Raw genomic sequence first — 15593 nt, 5'->3', positions numbered from 1 at the left:
TGATAACTGCAATTCATGTCTAATGCTTCGGTAATAAATTTCAGTGCCCAGGAGAGAATGTGCTCACCTCTGAGGACCAGTCCAGGACTTCTGCTTCCAGGCTGGCCTTCCACAACAGCATGGGAACAGTGCGGTTTTCTGTCCCTTGCTCCAGGGTTATGACAAGAGACTTGGCTGTTATGAGGGCCTGAATAGACAGAAGAACGTATGAAGTACCAGTTTTGGTCCCTCCCGTCCTTCCTTTCCTTCTTAACATTTTTTCCGTGAATTCATGAATCATATGTAAAAGGGCAGCATGTTCTAGCCTTAAAAATGAAGAACCAACTTGGTTAGAGCTCACATTTACCCAGATAGCTCTCAAAACTTGCACAAGTAATTCGCACAGCTTCGGAAACCAGTTTTTCAGAGGTGCTTCAAAACTATGTCGCACGACTTTCATCTATATTAGCTATCGCTGTCTATCACTCAATGTCAGTCAGATTAGCAGCATAATTATTTTGCAAAGCCATTACATGAGAATTTTGTTACCAGTGTCCTGAATAAGCCTGAAAGCATTCCAATGCAGCATGCTACATTACAAAATAAAAAGGAACAACCAAATAATGTCAAATGCACCCCATTTCACAACCAATCTCCATGAGAACATTACCAAAGGTAGTCTTAGTAAAACTGTGCGACAAGTCCTGCCCGGAATTCGACGGCGGCTACTTGCCTGCTCATCCTTTCGGGCTGCCTGAGCTTCCTGTGCGGGAGCGGTCTCCATGGTCTCCAAGGCCTCCACAGCCATAGGTATGGTTGGAGTTTCCAGGAACCACAGCTTCGTCTTCTCCAGCGGCATTATGTTCCACACCTCGTGGTTGTCTTGCTCCGCCTCTTGCTCAGCCTTCTGCTCAGCCTGCAAGTGCAAACAATGCGCCACTTTTGTTTCATGCCCACTGCAACAACAGGGCCGCTTGTTAAGACGAAGTTACAATTTATCACAAAGCATACTGATATCGATCCTCCGCCATTTCCTTCCTCAAATTATAATGCTAAATAAAATGAACTACGATGGAAGACAGAAATTCTACTGCGCAATAAAACGTCGATCATCGTCATCACCATCAGCCCAACTATGTATACCACAGCAAACAGGCCTTTCCTAGTGATCTCCAATTAGCCATTATGCATCGGTTGCGGCCACCTTATCCTTGCTAATTCCTAATCTCATCTCCTCATTTGACTCTAGGCCACCTCCTGTTCAGTTTACCTTCTGTTGGAATCCACTCCATTACCCTAAGAGACCGTCAGTTATATGTTCTCTGCATTACAATGCCATACTCTTCATTTCCACTGTTCACTGAAACTGCTATATTTTCATCGAGAAGAGTAGCGAGCTAAAATTCACTTAAATCCCTGCTGCTGTACCCCTGGAGACATCTGGATTAAAGATCTCTAACTACTTGCAGCATAACGCTCCCCAAATGATGTCATTCCCATTACTCTGTACCTAGCAACAAGAAAGTGGAAACATTTACAGCATTGCCAATAGTGAAGCCAAAGTCTGCTGCCCAACAACTGCACAGATCTCTTCATGACCACGACTGGCTGCACATCGATGGCTGTCAAACTGACAGAAATCCAAGGCGCTGTCACACATAAAGCATCTTTAATTTGGATACAGCTTCATGTTAGAAACTTCAGTAAGAAGTAGACTAAACTGAAATATGGTTTTAGCGAGTCAAGATTAAGTTTATTTAGCATAATGCAGGGTGCTCAAGTGTCAATATGCCTTTTCTTATAAAAAAGAAAGTCATGGCATCCATACCTCGGCACCATGAGGGGTGGCACAATCACACTTACACTCACATCCACTCACACACACTCGCACTCACTCATACTTGCTCTCACAAGCACTCACTCGCACTCATGTCCACTCACTCACACTCACATCCACTCACAGTCATGTCTAATCACACTAACAACCACTCACTTGCACTCATGACCCTCGCACTCACAACCACTCACTCACGTTCATGTCCACTCACTCGCATTCACATTCACTCGCTGTTTCCTTGTTTGCTGACAGTGGAGAAGAGAGATCTACTGATGCGGACGACTGGGCTTGTGGCTTCCCTGGCACAGCCTTGGTCACACTGAAGTGGTGGTGAGCTGTGCGGGGCTCTGTTGAGCTCTTCAGCCAATTTTTGCCAGTTTCGAAGCTCTAGGGAAGTGGTAACTTATCACGCATCTTCTATGTCCAGAACGAATGTTATGCATGTAAGTATGCATGTAGTGTTTGCCACTAAGACGATGAGTGCCCATTTAGCTTCAGAAAAAATGCTTAGACGCGTTTTTCAATGATCGGTATCTAAGTAACAATAATGACTTTGCTTGACAGTGGTCTTGGACGGTGTCTAAGTACCAATACTGGGTTTGCCTTGACAATGACATGTCCATGAGTTTGCATTAACACATTGGAGGCAACTAGCGACTATGCATACTTTTTGCGGCGTTGGAAATGGGGAGTATGTTTGAAAAGTTCCAGTGAGGTCACCTTTGGTGTTTTCGCCTTAGGCCGATGTGTGGGGAGACCACAGGCGCATCTGAGTGGAAACATGGGGGTGCTAAAACTGCACCTAAATATTGTCCCGTAGTCCGCCGCATCATTGGTCAATGAAACGTCATTTGTAGAAGAATGTGTATGCAGCTAACTTGTGAGCCACTTTGCAGTGCATGCCCTTCTGAAATGGTGGTACATTACTGGGAAGTAGCCTTATAAAGAAGTTCTTAGAGGAAATCGTAGTATCCAGTTCAAAGGACTCCTCATGTTGTCCAGATATCAGTGCGGGTAGAATTGCTAAAATCGTAGTGTGCAATCAGAAATTATTCCCCTAACAGCATTGAAAACACAAAGATAAAAGAATTGCATTTCACAAGCCCATTTCACTCACCCACAGCCGAAGACTGGGCCCCACAATATCAGAACCACGCCTTGCACACATGCACCGGAAGCTTGTATGCAGTTGTTGACTTGCCAGGGCAGCCCTCAGGAGCCCAAATTGCCGGCGGCGTACTAGTTCCGCATACATGATGCTGAAGGGAACCTTTTCATGGCTTTAAAAAAAGGTTTTTTGGACTCTGGGAAGATCGTGGGAGACATAAATCTCAACTATTTCCTGTTCTGCGAGCACAGTCCAGTGTCAAACATGCCGACACCCTTCAACCTGCTAATGAGAAGCGCCTTGCCCCCCCCCCACGCACACACATTGCCCTCCGCCTTCAGTCTCCTGTTCTCTTCTCGTCACAGTTTTGGCTATGATGTGTGTAGGATGGTTTTTTTCTTAGCTGCCTTCTCGGTATCGGCGGTTTCAACAGCAGTACCCACTTGCATGATACTTTTAGGTGAAACGAAAACTGTTGTCCCTAGCTTGATTCTTATCAGATTTCATTCACTAACTGCTTTTCTTTTGTAGTTTTTCTCGAGTGGATAGGTGACAATACTCCGAGACATTATTTATATCCCTTTCCATAGTATAGACGAATTAAGTCCGAACTGTACGTTCCAATCAATCAAAAAGGGTGTAGCCAAATTGCTACCTCACATCCACTGCTGAAGATCACCGATACGTTTCGCCACCATCGGCACGAAACAATAATTTCTAGAGCAGATGAAAACATTAAATTTTACCACTTCAGCTATCTCCTTGGAGTCAAGGCATCACCATGTTTGATGCTGTGCATACACAAAAATAAAATAAAAACCAGAGGCTTGATTTGTGACACGGGGCTTCTCCAAGTACACGATAGAAATAAGAACCTCTGGCGTTACCGAAATGCGTGCTTTAGCCGAGCTTGTTTACCCGCCACGGTGGCTCAGTGGTTAGGGCACTCGGCTACTGATCCGGAGTACCCGGGTTCGAACCCGACCGCCCCCATGGCTACGCTTCCATGGATGCGAAATGCAAAGGCACCCCTGTGCTGTGTGATCTCAGTGCACGTTAAAGATCCCCAGGTAGTCCAAATTTATCCCGAGACCTCCACTACCCTCCACTACAGAAACTCTTTCTTTCTTTCTTCTCTCAGTTTCTCCTTTATCCCTTTCCCTTACGGCGCCCTTCAGATGTCTGCCAGGTGTCTGCCGAGATGTGAGACAGATACTGTGCCATTTCCTTTCCCCTACAACCAATTTACTAACTTACCCAGCTTAAGCAGTTCAAGAGCCGGGCCAAGTGGGTAAGGTTCTTCTTGTGGGTACAGTCCAATCGAAAAATTACGGCCAGAGCACAGCTCTACAATGCACACACCCAGGCACAGAAAAAAACCTAAGTGTCCACTGCAGTACTTAAGATCCCACCTTACGCTAATTATTGCCGAGAAGCGGACAATCGTTTCAGCAGCAAGCGTCAGAACCCTGCACATATGAGCTCGAGCCGTGTAAGAGGCGTGACAACCAACAGACATCTTCCTTTCTAGCAGTGGCAATGAAAGGATCTGACAACTCGTAACAGTTCATTGCTGCTGCGAAATCGCCTGCGCGCAAGCCAACAGTGAACTAAAATGGAGAACAGCAACAAGATTGCCTTTCCCGCGCCAGCGAAATCCTCTGCTTCGGTCATCCAAAGACAGCGGCATGATGCCTTATGTTGCCTCGAGCACCCTCACCACTGAATATTTGCTTCCCTCAGCTCTCGATAACATGAAAGTAGCTAAGCGGAGGCTGTCATTGTGAAACACACGCGACAAACTTCGCTGTCACGTCTACTCACCATTCACGTCCACTCATAACCACTCACAACCACGCATCCACTCATTTGCACTCACACCAACTCCAACCCACTCATCACTCGCGTCCACTCACTCCCTCTCATGACCACTCACACTGACATCTACTCACTCACACTCATGACCACCCGTACTCACATCCACTCATTCGCACTCTCACTCACGCTCACAAATGTGAGCGTGAGTGTGAGTGGGGTGATATGAGTGTACTCATGAGTGAGTGTGCCGACCTATGATGGCATCACATTAGCTACGGAAGTTATAATTGCTAAACACAGCAATTTTTTCTCTGAGTTAAGCAATGAATAGTTGTGTAACATACAGCAAACACAGTGTGTCTAGCTGCACAAATATATGCAGAAAAGGTGCACAGCTCCTTAAATTTTTCACTTCACAAAGGACGGATGGCAACCAAATCAGGGGCTCTACATAAGCTGGCGATCAACAAGGGTTCAAGCAAAGTAAAATAAAAATAAAATACTCACACTTGGAGCACTGAGGGAGCCCAAGCTCTTGGACAGAATCTCCACAGCACCGGGCGTCACATGAATCTCAATGGGAGAAAAGTTGATCTCCATGTGCTGGCCATTTTCAACTGTGAACGTGCTGTTGAGACTTATCTCTGTTGGCTTCAATATCTGCATCACAAGGGCAGGCAGTTGAACCAAAGGGCACAAGTCATAGCTGGGCAAAACTAGCTCCCCCTAGGTCCCTGCATAAGTGTTCTCAATAGTACTTGAGTTAACTGGATCAGCTGTCCCATCCAATGTATGCTACTGCTATCCCATGGTGTCATTCCTACTGCAGCAACCCTTGGAGAAATAAGTTGCCGGCATCACTTCTCTGCTCTTCCACATATATTTCGTCATGTCAGAGGCAAATTCACAATGTATTTCAACCTCACGTTAGAGCCACTATCTATTACTGAAACAGTAAACCTTCTTCCCCTTAAGTGAAAATTTGATTTGAGTACCAATTCAATTATCGGATAACATTAAGAATAACAATGCATTTTATAATGTGATCTGAACAGTAGAACCCTGCAGTTATGTTCCCTGCTGTTAAGTAGTGCATTTCTTTTCCATATTTTTGTGAGAAACATAACAGCGATGTTCCACTGTAGTTAGTATCGACTTTGCTGAAAACGTACCTCAGAGCGGACGTGCTCAGACTGGAACTTGTCCACATAAGATGTGAACATCCTCAGATCATCCATGACCACCATCATCGACTGAGTTGTTCCAACCTGTCTCAGCTTCTGATGAATGGATCCCTGAAACAGACACCAATAAGTTGCTTCCACATGACATAGTTCCAGTCTTGTGCCTGCGTGTCCAGGCCATTGAAGTGGCTGTTTTTCCTAGCTTTGTCAACCCAATTTGCTTCTTACCTTCATGATGATGCATGCGGACTGTGGATCGTCAATGTCAGCAACAAGAACAATGTCGGGCTTGTCCATTTCCAGCTGCACTGTATAGTTCCTCACGGGATAAGGTGGCATGGGTGGGGAAGTTGTCTCCGTCACTGAACGAAAAAAAACAAATAGAGACGCACTGCTGTGGGGAATGGCAGCACAATACAAAGCATGGTAGAACATACACGGGACAGATGAATGGACAGAATGGGTAGGCATGTGCGAATACTGGGTAATTTTAAATATTCAGTCAAATAGTAAGGTATTCGATTAGATCTGAATGTTTAGTATACGAAATATCGAAAGTCTCGTTTTGAGCGAATACTGGTTTCTAGAACTCTTGCTGCGTATGGTTTCTGTCCAGCGCATCTCCTTCAGGATGCCACCGCGGCGTGCATGCAACCACCCAGACTCTGCGCACTGTGTGCCTGCATTCCCGCGCACATACCGGAGCCGCTCTGCACATGCTCGTGGCAACAGACGTGAACAGGCGGAAGCGTGCGCCGAGATATGTACCTGTCAGGTGCCTGCGGCCTCGCTACCCACGGAGCACGTGCTGTAACCAGCATGGCAGCATCATCAATAGAGAGATTAAGCATATCGTGATCCACTTCCGCGTGCCAGAAGCGTGCACACACGCGATCCCAATGGAGTAACCGTGCAAGCAGCTGGCTGGTGCCTTGTAGCATCCTCTGGGCAATCTGCACATGTGCAGTGGCTCCATGCAGAAGCGGACTGCGCTATGCTAAGTCTAATAGGAGGATGCGCGGCTCCCTGGACTTCCAGGGAACTAGTCTGAGCTGACTGCAGGTGCCACAGGCGATTATCTCCACGTGAAATTCGCAAATCAAGTGTGTCGGTAGGAGCACGAAGCACATGGAAGTGGGTTCCCCTTACCGACACTAGACGCGGGGTGGCGCTGGGTGCGCGGTGCGTACGTTTAGCAGGCGTTATGGATGCGTAAAAGCAATAGCTGCACAACAACGCAACCTCAATTAAGAGGGGAACGTGGGGTTCAAATCGCAAAAATCCCGAAAAAAAATTAATTTTATAAAACTTAGATTTGGTATCTGTTAGGTCCTTTTAATCACATCCAGACAAATTTTCTCTGGAAACAGCCCAGAACTCATTAAAACATGTTTCTATAACTGCAAGTAGCAAACGAGTGTCTGCTTGTGCAACTTCAGTGCCAGTTTTTCCAAAGTGTTTTCTGGCTTGACATCCCTGCTTGCAGAATGCGTAGCATGGCACCGGCTTCATAGGTTTTCACATGCTTTGTTGCATTGTGTTGCTTGATAAATTCTTTTTTTTATTCAGTGACATTCCTATTTTTTAATTTACATTCTTATTTTCTTTTTACTCTGCAATTACTTCCATGTGACTATAATGAGTACATTATGCAAGTATGGATATAATGTGTGTAAAAAAAAAATCAAGCTGATAAAAATATCTGTAGAATGTGCTGCATGAATAATTTTCTTTTGCTAAAATTTTAAAATGACTGCAGGCTCCTACCATGTTTTGTTGTCACGTCAGGCTTTCTGTAGGTTTGGTATAATAGTGAAGCACGTTAAAATTTATTAAGTCAAAACTACTGAAGATATATCAGTGAAATTTTATATTTATTTATTTACTACAATTCCTTAAAAGGAAGCCAAATTTCATCGCTCTATGCCGAGAAAAACAACGTTCACCTCCAAACCATCCTTAAGGCCAGCAGTTTAGGGTTTCAAAGATAGGTCTCACACCCCACGAATATGTCAGCTCCACATGTAGGTCGACTCCGTCAATTTCCTGTCACAATTTCTGCAGGATGTCGACACAGCCTCAATGAGTGTCACGAAGCTTCACTGCACTCTCCCTTTTTTCTTCATGTAGTGGCCTTGTGCGTTCTAAAAATACACGATTTTGAAAAAGACTGTTCTGCCATTCAACTTTCTGTGCGTGCCAGGAGTATTCGAAATATTCGCTTTGAAATTATTCGAAGAAAATTACTATTTACTTTGAACAAAAAAAATATTGCTCGCACATGCCTAAGAACGACATGCACTTACTGCATGTAAACAGCCCAAAGTAAATTTTTGTGCCGGCTCTGCTGCTGCTGCCACTTGACAGCTGCAAGTTTAGTGCATACTGCAAGCAGCTTCATGAATCCACGAGCGGAGTGAATGAAGCCCTCAGCACATAGATGAGGCTAATGAGTTTCGCGTCAAGTCCTTTGCTAGTGGCTTATTCAAGTTATGCTACCACTTTACTTACAACACTCAGTTTGTGCGCCTCAATGCAACCCCTGTGAAGCTGCACAATGCTTAATCTAGAAACACTTCAACTTGCTTTCTGCACATTTTGAGATGCACACACTCAGACCAAAGTGAACTTTTCCACAAAGATCTGTCCTTTCCTAGGTTACCCAAGTTGTGCTCCTGGAAAAAGAGGGCTTAAGAGTGGAAACACTGCTATTATGGCCTCTGGACATTAAACTTTATGCATTTTACACTCAAGCCACATGGAAGCTATAACAGAATCAGTCATGTAAGAGGTAACACGGCCAAGTTGCACTGCATAATGCAAAGTAGTGGTATGCTAGCTACTGCAAAAAAGGAGCAATCCCTTACCTAGTCTGCTTCCATATGCTGGCACCCACTGAAATTCAACCTGCCAAGTTAAGCATTTGCTCACTATTACACCTACCATTGGTCTGATTAGAGGAACAATCAAAAACTTTCACATGGTGCGTCCCTGCCTCTCAGCAAAAACAAATGCTTCTGCACTTCCATTCATTCGAACAAGGAGCAAGTTGGTCAGACATAAGTACTTGAACAGTGGAAATATCACCGAAGATGCCACCAAAGAACTGCGATGAAGGTTGGAGTGGCACTACCCATTTTCATTTCTTCTTTGGTGTTGTTTATAGTGCCACTTTCATTGTCCGTTCAGTTTACAGTAACCGCAAAGGCTACGTAGGCTCCTTACACTGCAAACATCGTGCTTTCGCCAAACACCCAGCAATGATATGAACTGGCATATCTTGCATCTCAGACATTGGTCTTCACCCAGATCATGTGCGCAGCTCACCTGTGGCCTGCTGCTGCTGTTGCTGTTGGCGCTTGGCAGCCCGCTGTTGCTGCTGCTGTCGCTTCTCGTCCGCCTCTTTGTACATGCTTTCCAAGTTGTAGAAGCTCATGATGGCGTTGAAGAAGTCAACAGAGTAGACAAAGGTGATCTTGGACAGGTCCACCTGGGTGAAGAAGTCCCCGTTCTTGTCCACCTTGTACAGCACATCCACCAGCTTGTCCTTGCTGCGACTCGATCGTGTCAGGAACCTGCAGGGAAAGGAGAATGATGGGCTTTTGTCAGTGTGCGATTGCCACTGCACTAGCAAGTCCAGGAGGTCTTCAACACTATACAACACTGTATTAGTTAAATTTGGACACTTTTTTTAGAGGCTCCAAGAAGCAAAGACACACAGCATTCTTCAGCATCTTTTGAAAAGCATTTGGGGGTTCCCCCAAGGCTTTTAGAAAGATGGGGAACTCCACACCTAGTTCATGTCTGACTATAAAATGCCTATATATGAACTGATGCTTCTTATTTGTATTGCTTTCATGTCAGTGTCATGTTGAAAAGCTTCACGTTGGTGCCCCTACCATTAACACTTTATCATGAAACATTAAACATGACCTTCCCCAGGTGCTTGAGAGTTGTCTTAAAGCAAAATGCACACAACGCTTCATGGCTGCAACTACCCCCACCACAGAAGCAGTGGTATTTGTCAACAGCAATTCCAGACATTTTTTTTTACTTTCATGACCAACAAGGCTGCTACGCTAAGTGTGCTAGAGTTTTACAAAGGCACTAAGCATGGTCATAACTCACTGCACTAGAATTAGTGCAAGGCTCTAGTCCAAAGGCTCCAATAAACAAATCTCATGTAAAAGCATTTTGAAGTAACTCCAAAACATGACTCAAAGTTTCATCTGTGCCACTTAAACTGGGCCTCACAGTGAGGACAATGCCATAAATGTCAGCCGAAAGCTGTTAGGTAAGGTGGTACGCCTTCTGCTTGGCCTAAATACTGTACATTTTCAGTTTCATCGAAATTACCAAGAAGGAACAAACAATAACAATATTAAGTTTTTAAACTACTAAGAGCTTACCCTAGCTGCAAAAATTTAAATCTTGATGAAACAGTAGCACCGACAGACAGCATTTGAATGATAAAGAGCAACTCATTTTGTTCAGCAGCCAGTCAGGACAAGTTTCTTATGATTATGCTCGCTTGGTCTAGACACCAGACCAGCAGGCAGAATAGAATCAATCATGCATGTCTGCAGGGTGGATTATGCACCTTCATGTCAGTAATTGATACATGCATTTTAAAACATGCACCAGCTCGTTTCCAACTTGTACGGCAGGTGGCTTCCACTTTGGTTTCCAACGAATGCTGAGGCAAAGCCCTTATGCTTTAGAGCTGTCATAAAACTTTAGGTTATCTAGAGCTCTAAATGCGCCTCAGAATTTTAGTACAGGGGTTTTACTGGATTTCACTCTCATTTGACTGCAATCCACTCTTGCATTTGGCAGTAGAATGCTTTGCCACTAGGACAAGAAAAGTCCTCATCCCACTGGAACCCACCTGGTCAGGCCACCCTTGCGGGTCACACGAGTGTCGTCCACAATGAGGTTTCCCAGCACCGTGTCCATCCAGTAAGAGCCGTCATGAAACATGTGACCCTTCACCGAAAGCAGCTCGATCTCCAGCCTGCCTAGGCCTTCCTTCACCTGTGGTACACATTTCGGTAAAATGACTGCTTGCACAACACAATTTCCCAACCAGCAAAGGTTCATGCGAGTTTTACCAGGCACTTCCCAGAGATAATACAACACAGTCTGACCATTTTTATAAACTTCCTAGAGCCAAGTAGCACAATCTCTCCATCCAGTTATTGCTTTAATATGAACTGAAGCTAATACAAGAAGTATCGTATATACTCGTGTAAGGTACAATCTTGTGTTGTTGTCTAACAACCAGACTTACGACTTGTGATTACTCAAGTTACTGGGGTAAGCTCGGGCAGTAACTCAGGAAAGCTCAGGTAAGTTCGGAGGAGCATCGTGCCAGCTGCGAGAGGTTGCTCCCCAGGAGCAACATGGGTCACACAATCCCTGCGGGTGGCTGTGATAGAAACAACCCCCTGTCAGTGCAGTGGCACATCTCTTAACCGTTGCGCCACTGCATTGGTAGTGGTGCGAGGACTCGCCACCATCTATGACAGTGCAGTACAGAAAGACCAATTCTGCATATATGGGCATTAACCCACTACAGATATCACATCATATCTCTAAGGCGAAGGTTAGGTGTCCCCTTCAATTGAAGAATGAACACCTGCTTTCACAAGTCTACTCTGTTTACCGAAGTTAAACCCCTACCAATTTTTTTTCAGCGGTTTGGCATTTTTGTCAGCGATTATGCGTCCTTTTTTTATGCCGCGACACACATTTTTATAATGAATCAGCGCAGTCCCGGTGAACATTTCAAATACATAATGCATTGAAAACATGAATGATAGGAAGCGCAGCCCATAACCAGCACGAATCAACCACATAAAGTAAAACAGGCTGCTAGATCAGTCTATTGGCAGACGTCACGCGATTGTATGTAAAGATGCGAGATCCTCCAAAAACCTAGAACTCGACTGACGAACGGTTTGGTGCGGCGCCGAGAGCAGTGGAGTGCAGTTCAGGCTGCTCCCTTTTCAAACGCAAGAGCGAAGGAAGTCACATGACATAAAACGTCATATCCTTGCTGTTTTGCTTGTTTTTTTTCCATTCTCAGCGAGAGCGAAGGAAGTCACATGACATAAGTCATATCCTTGCTGTTTTGCTTGTTTTTTTTTTCACTCTCTGCAATGTCGAACATGGCGGCTGTAAAGCACCGGCGCTCGGCTAGCTTTGCGGAATCCGTTGAGGTTGAGCTGGAAGAACCTGTGAGAGTGACACAGGAGTGGAATTGCCTTGCCGAGGTGGTGTATGCGTTCAACGACGACAATATCGATAGCATTGACAGCTGGAGTACGAGCTCTGATTCGAGCTCTAGTACCTCGTCCAGCACATGGAGAATGCTCGGAAAAAAGCGTGGTCACGTGGCTTACTGCTCTTGGAGCGCAGTGATCATTCCAGTGGAGGGAAGTACTTCCTCACTCAGTGTGCTACTGTACTGCTCCTGCCTGCTCGACGCCTCCGCTCCCGTCCGCCCATTGGAATGCGCCATTAGTCAGAACAGTATACAATGTGGTCAATTTCATTGCACTTCTTAAGCATAGCCTCTTCAATTTAAATATACTCACGCATGCAAACAGGTATGTGCAGGAAATTCTTTTAGGAGATAGCACTGATTACTCGGTTTCTGTGGTACAAAAAAAGAAGCTTTTCACACAAGGATACCAACTAAGCACAAGAGCCTAGAATACACCAAGGCAATCCACCAGAACCTAAATCTCAGGTCTGTGTCCAATATGTCAGTGTGAGAAAAAAAATGACAAACTGATATCCTACCAGACCGAGAACAAACTTGCACCGCAGTCAATTCAGAAAAGTGCTTATGCACTTGCGCGGAGTAAAAAAAGATAAGCTTGTTGGCATAAAAACTAACCTCATTTGTCCTCTTCATGTAGAGGTCCAAAATAACAGTTTCAATCTGGAATGAGAGGTCAATCCTAACTGCCCTCTTGATCTCCTTGTCTGTGAGGAAAAAAAAGGACAAGCACGCAGGTAAGCCAAATGGCTGTGCCCGGTAATCATATATGAAGCAAACAATGGTGCAACAGCTTTGAAAGCTGGTCATGGTTTCTTCATACTTACTGACATCAATGTAATCTGAATAAAGCAGCAGCAGCAACAAAAAAAACGTGTCAGTTGAAAACTCGAGTGTCAGAACATAAAACAATGCTAATCACATAGTAAACTTAAAAATGAAGCCAAATATAATGAGCAAGAACACAACTGCTGTCCATATGACTTGGGATACAAAATACAGTTAAACCTGGATATAATGAAGTTGAAAAAAAGTCTGGAATTTTTCATTACATCCAAGTGTCCGGTACATGCATTTTTTGCAAGAACACCTGAAAGGACAATGCAGAACGGAAACCAAAATAAAAAATAAATGTAAGTGATATCACCTTGAAAATGTTTACAGAAAACTCCATTAATTGAAGTCATAAACATGGAGAAACGTTCCGCGATCGCACTGATAGCCACCTCTGCCGCGGCTCGCGCAACGACGCTACGAGTGATGCGGGGAGAGGGAGAGGAGGAAGCACTAGGCAAGCTAGAGGAGAGCACGCACGCGGTCGCCGCCGCCATAGACTGGCTGCGGGGGCACCTACTTCTTTCCGCATGTTCCCTCTCACGGTCTGCCTGCCACTGCTGTTCCAAGAAACGGACTCTTCGCCTTGTGTTGCTGGCACTCTCTGCCGTCCCCGCTGCAGGGTCTTGACACGCGAGAGCTATCGGCGCCAAAATCACGCAAGCTACGCACCGCGCGGTGATGGGTGTGCACTGCTCGTGCAGTCTCGTTTTTGCTACACCCTATCATTTTTCGCTGTTTTTGAGCATGAACTGTTGTAGTGCCAAGCGGTATGGAGTTCCAAATGCGAAAGCAACGAAGATGTGCCAGCGACGCTGGAGCACGACGCATTGACTCAACTGGGGTCGCTCGTTGAGATCGCTGGCTTTCCCCTTGTCAGTTCGTGCCTTATCGTTGTGAAACTTTTCTCGCAAAGTCATCAATCTCGACCTGACCGCCACAGAGTCCCAAGGGATTCCGACCGACGGTTAGGGGAATGAATGGGGGTTTAGGCTAAAAAAGCCTTCTCCCCTGTCATTTTTGACGGGTGCGAATTAAAGTAATTTTTCTCTCTCCCAAATTTCGCAACTCAGCACAAGCCAACAGATAGTCAGCTTATCGAGTTCGTTATATCAAGGTCAACTGCCACTGCGCGTTCGTTACATGCAGGTCTCAAATACACGCAGTTCAATAGGGGCGGCGTTGGGGAATTAAAAACTTTGTTACATCGAGGAATTCGCTATATGGAGATTCGTTACATCTAAGTTTAACTGTAAAAGCGTTACGCTTCCATTCTTCCAAAGATTCTGAACACAGGGTAACCAGCTTGGAAAGAATACGTGTTGGAACCCGCAGCCTTCAACTGTAATGTACACAATGCATCAATCAATAAAAAATTGCAGGGGTACTTAATGAACTTATGTGCAAGTAATGTGAAAGCATTGCGATTCTATTCCAATTACATTCTAATTTTATCTTCTTCCTGTTGTAGTCAGTGCAGATGTAAGTACTGGTGCAGACGATAACTGGTTAACATTTCGCATTTTCCAGCCTTTGATGAAGTCACACCATTTCGACCAGTTGAGAGCTGTAATGCCGCCACTTTATGGGCGATGATGCGTTTTCATGTCGATGAGCTATCTAATGTTTCTGCATTAAAACATGCACATCGTGGTCAGGAGAGCAGATGAATGAAAAAGGCACCAAAAAAAAAGTTCTTCTGTAGAGCGAAACAAAAGTGCCTTCATGGAAACTTGCCCGTAACAAGACTTAAAACAGAACTTTGGCAAAAAATAGGAGCAGTTGCTAAAACATCCAACTGATGTTCTTCCTCACCTGTTGACAGAACAGGGTCACTGTGTTCGTGCGAATATCTCTCCTCTGCCATCACGTATGGGGCATTCGTCACGACGGGCACGGGTATCTTGGACCAGTCCAGAGGCTCATCTTCCGGAGGTATCTCGTTTAGGTTTTCATCCATGGTGCGCATGATGGCACAGTAGTCCTCTTCGCTAAGAATAAACTGAGAAGGAATAAACAGCAAACAATTGCATGGTTAAAATCACATTACTACATAAACAAAAAAAAAACAAGACTTTGCAACAGGCACACGTTTTCAGCCATGACGCATTACAACACTGACAGTGCTGACAAACTGACGTCATAAACTGAGAAGAAAATCCTTCGACCGGCTATGTCGGTAAAGGAAAAGTGGCCCATAGTTCTGTTCAATGCCATGTGACCACCAAGGACAAATGTGCAGAGTAATATGCCTAGATCACACGAATGGCGGCATCTAATGCAAAGGAAGCAAACTTCGTCAGCAGCTCCTGTATTCAATACATGGCATCTGCGTGTCCGAGGCTTACGTGTCGATGCAGCTGAACTCGCACAAAAACATTGCCTCTCAAACTCTGAAGCTAGTGAAAGAAAGAAACAGATTTCATCTCTTCCAAGACAGTTCCCTGTTTCTTGCCTTCTTTTTAGCATTGTGGTCGGCTGATGGGTTTCTTCTCGTGGGGTCTGAACCGTGAAATTTTCAAATATGAATCAAATGCAAATATAAAG

General features: G+C 44.9%; 1 protein-coding gene across 1 annotated transcript in view; it reads right to left on the bottom strand.

Moving 5' to 3' along the window:
- Vps13 (vacuolar protein sorting 13C) overlaps positions 1 to 15593 on the bottom strand; it is a 111144-nt gene that overhangs the window by 44790 nt on the left and 50761 nt on the right. The window contains exons 32-40 of the mRNA XM_077627537.1: positions 14862 to 15048; positions 12831 to 12919; positions 10815 to 10960; positions 9254 to 9501; positions 6155 to 6288; positions 5915 to 6037; positions 5250 to 5402; positions 713 to 895; positions 68 to 187 (exon numbers count right to left, since the gene is read on the bottom strand). Coding sequence (XP_077483663.1) covers positions 68 to 187; positions 713 to 895; positions 5250 to 5402; positions 5915 to 6037; positions 6155 to 6288; positions 9254 to 9501; positions 10815 to 10960; positions 12831 to 12919; positions 14862 to 15048 — 1383 coding nt within the window. The remainder of the gene's footprint in view (positions 1 to 67; positions 188 to 712; positions 896 to 5249; positions 5403 to 5914; positions 6038 to 6154; positions 6289 to 9253; positions 9502 to 10814; positions 10961 to 12830; positions 12920 to 14861; positions 15049 to 15593) is intronic.

This window comes from Amblyomma americanum, chromosome 6, assembly GCF_052857255.1.
Source record: "Amblyomma americanum isolate KBUSLIRL-KWMA chromosome 6, ASM5285725v1, whole genome shotgun sequence".
NCBI classification, from domain to species: Eukaryota; Metazoa; Arthropoda; class Arachnida; order Ixodida; family Ixodidae; genus Amblyomma; species Amblyomma americanum.
The sequence above is the reverse complement of the archived record's forward strand: the minus strand, read 5'-3'. Positions and strand labels throughout refer to the sequence as shown.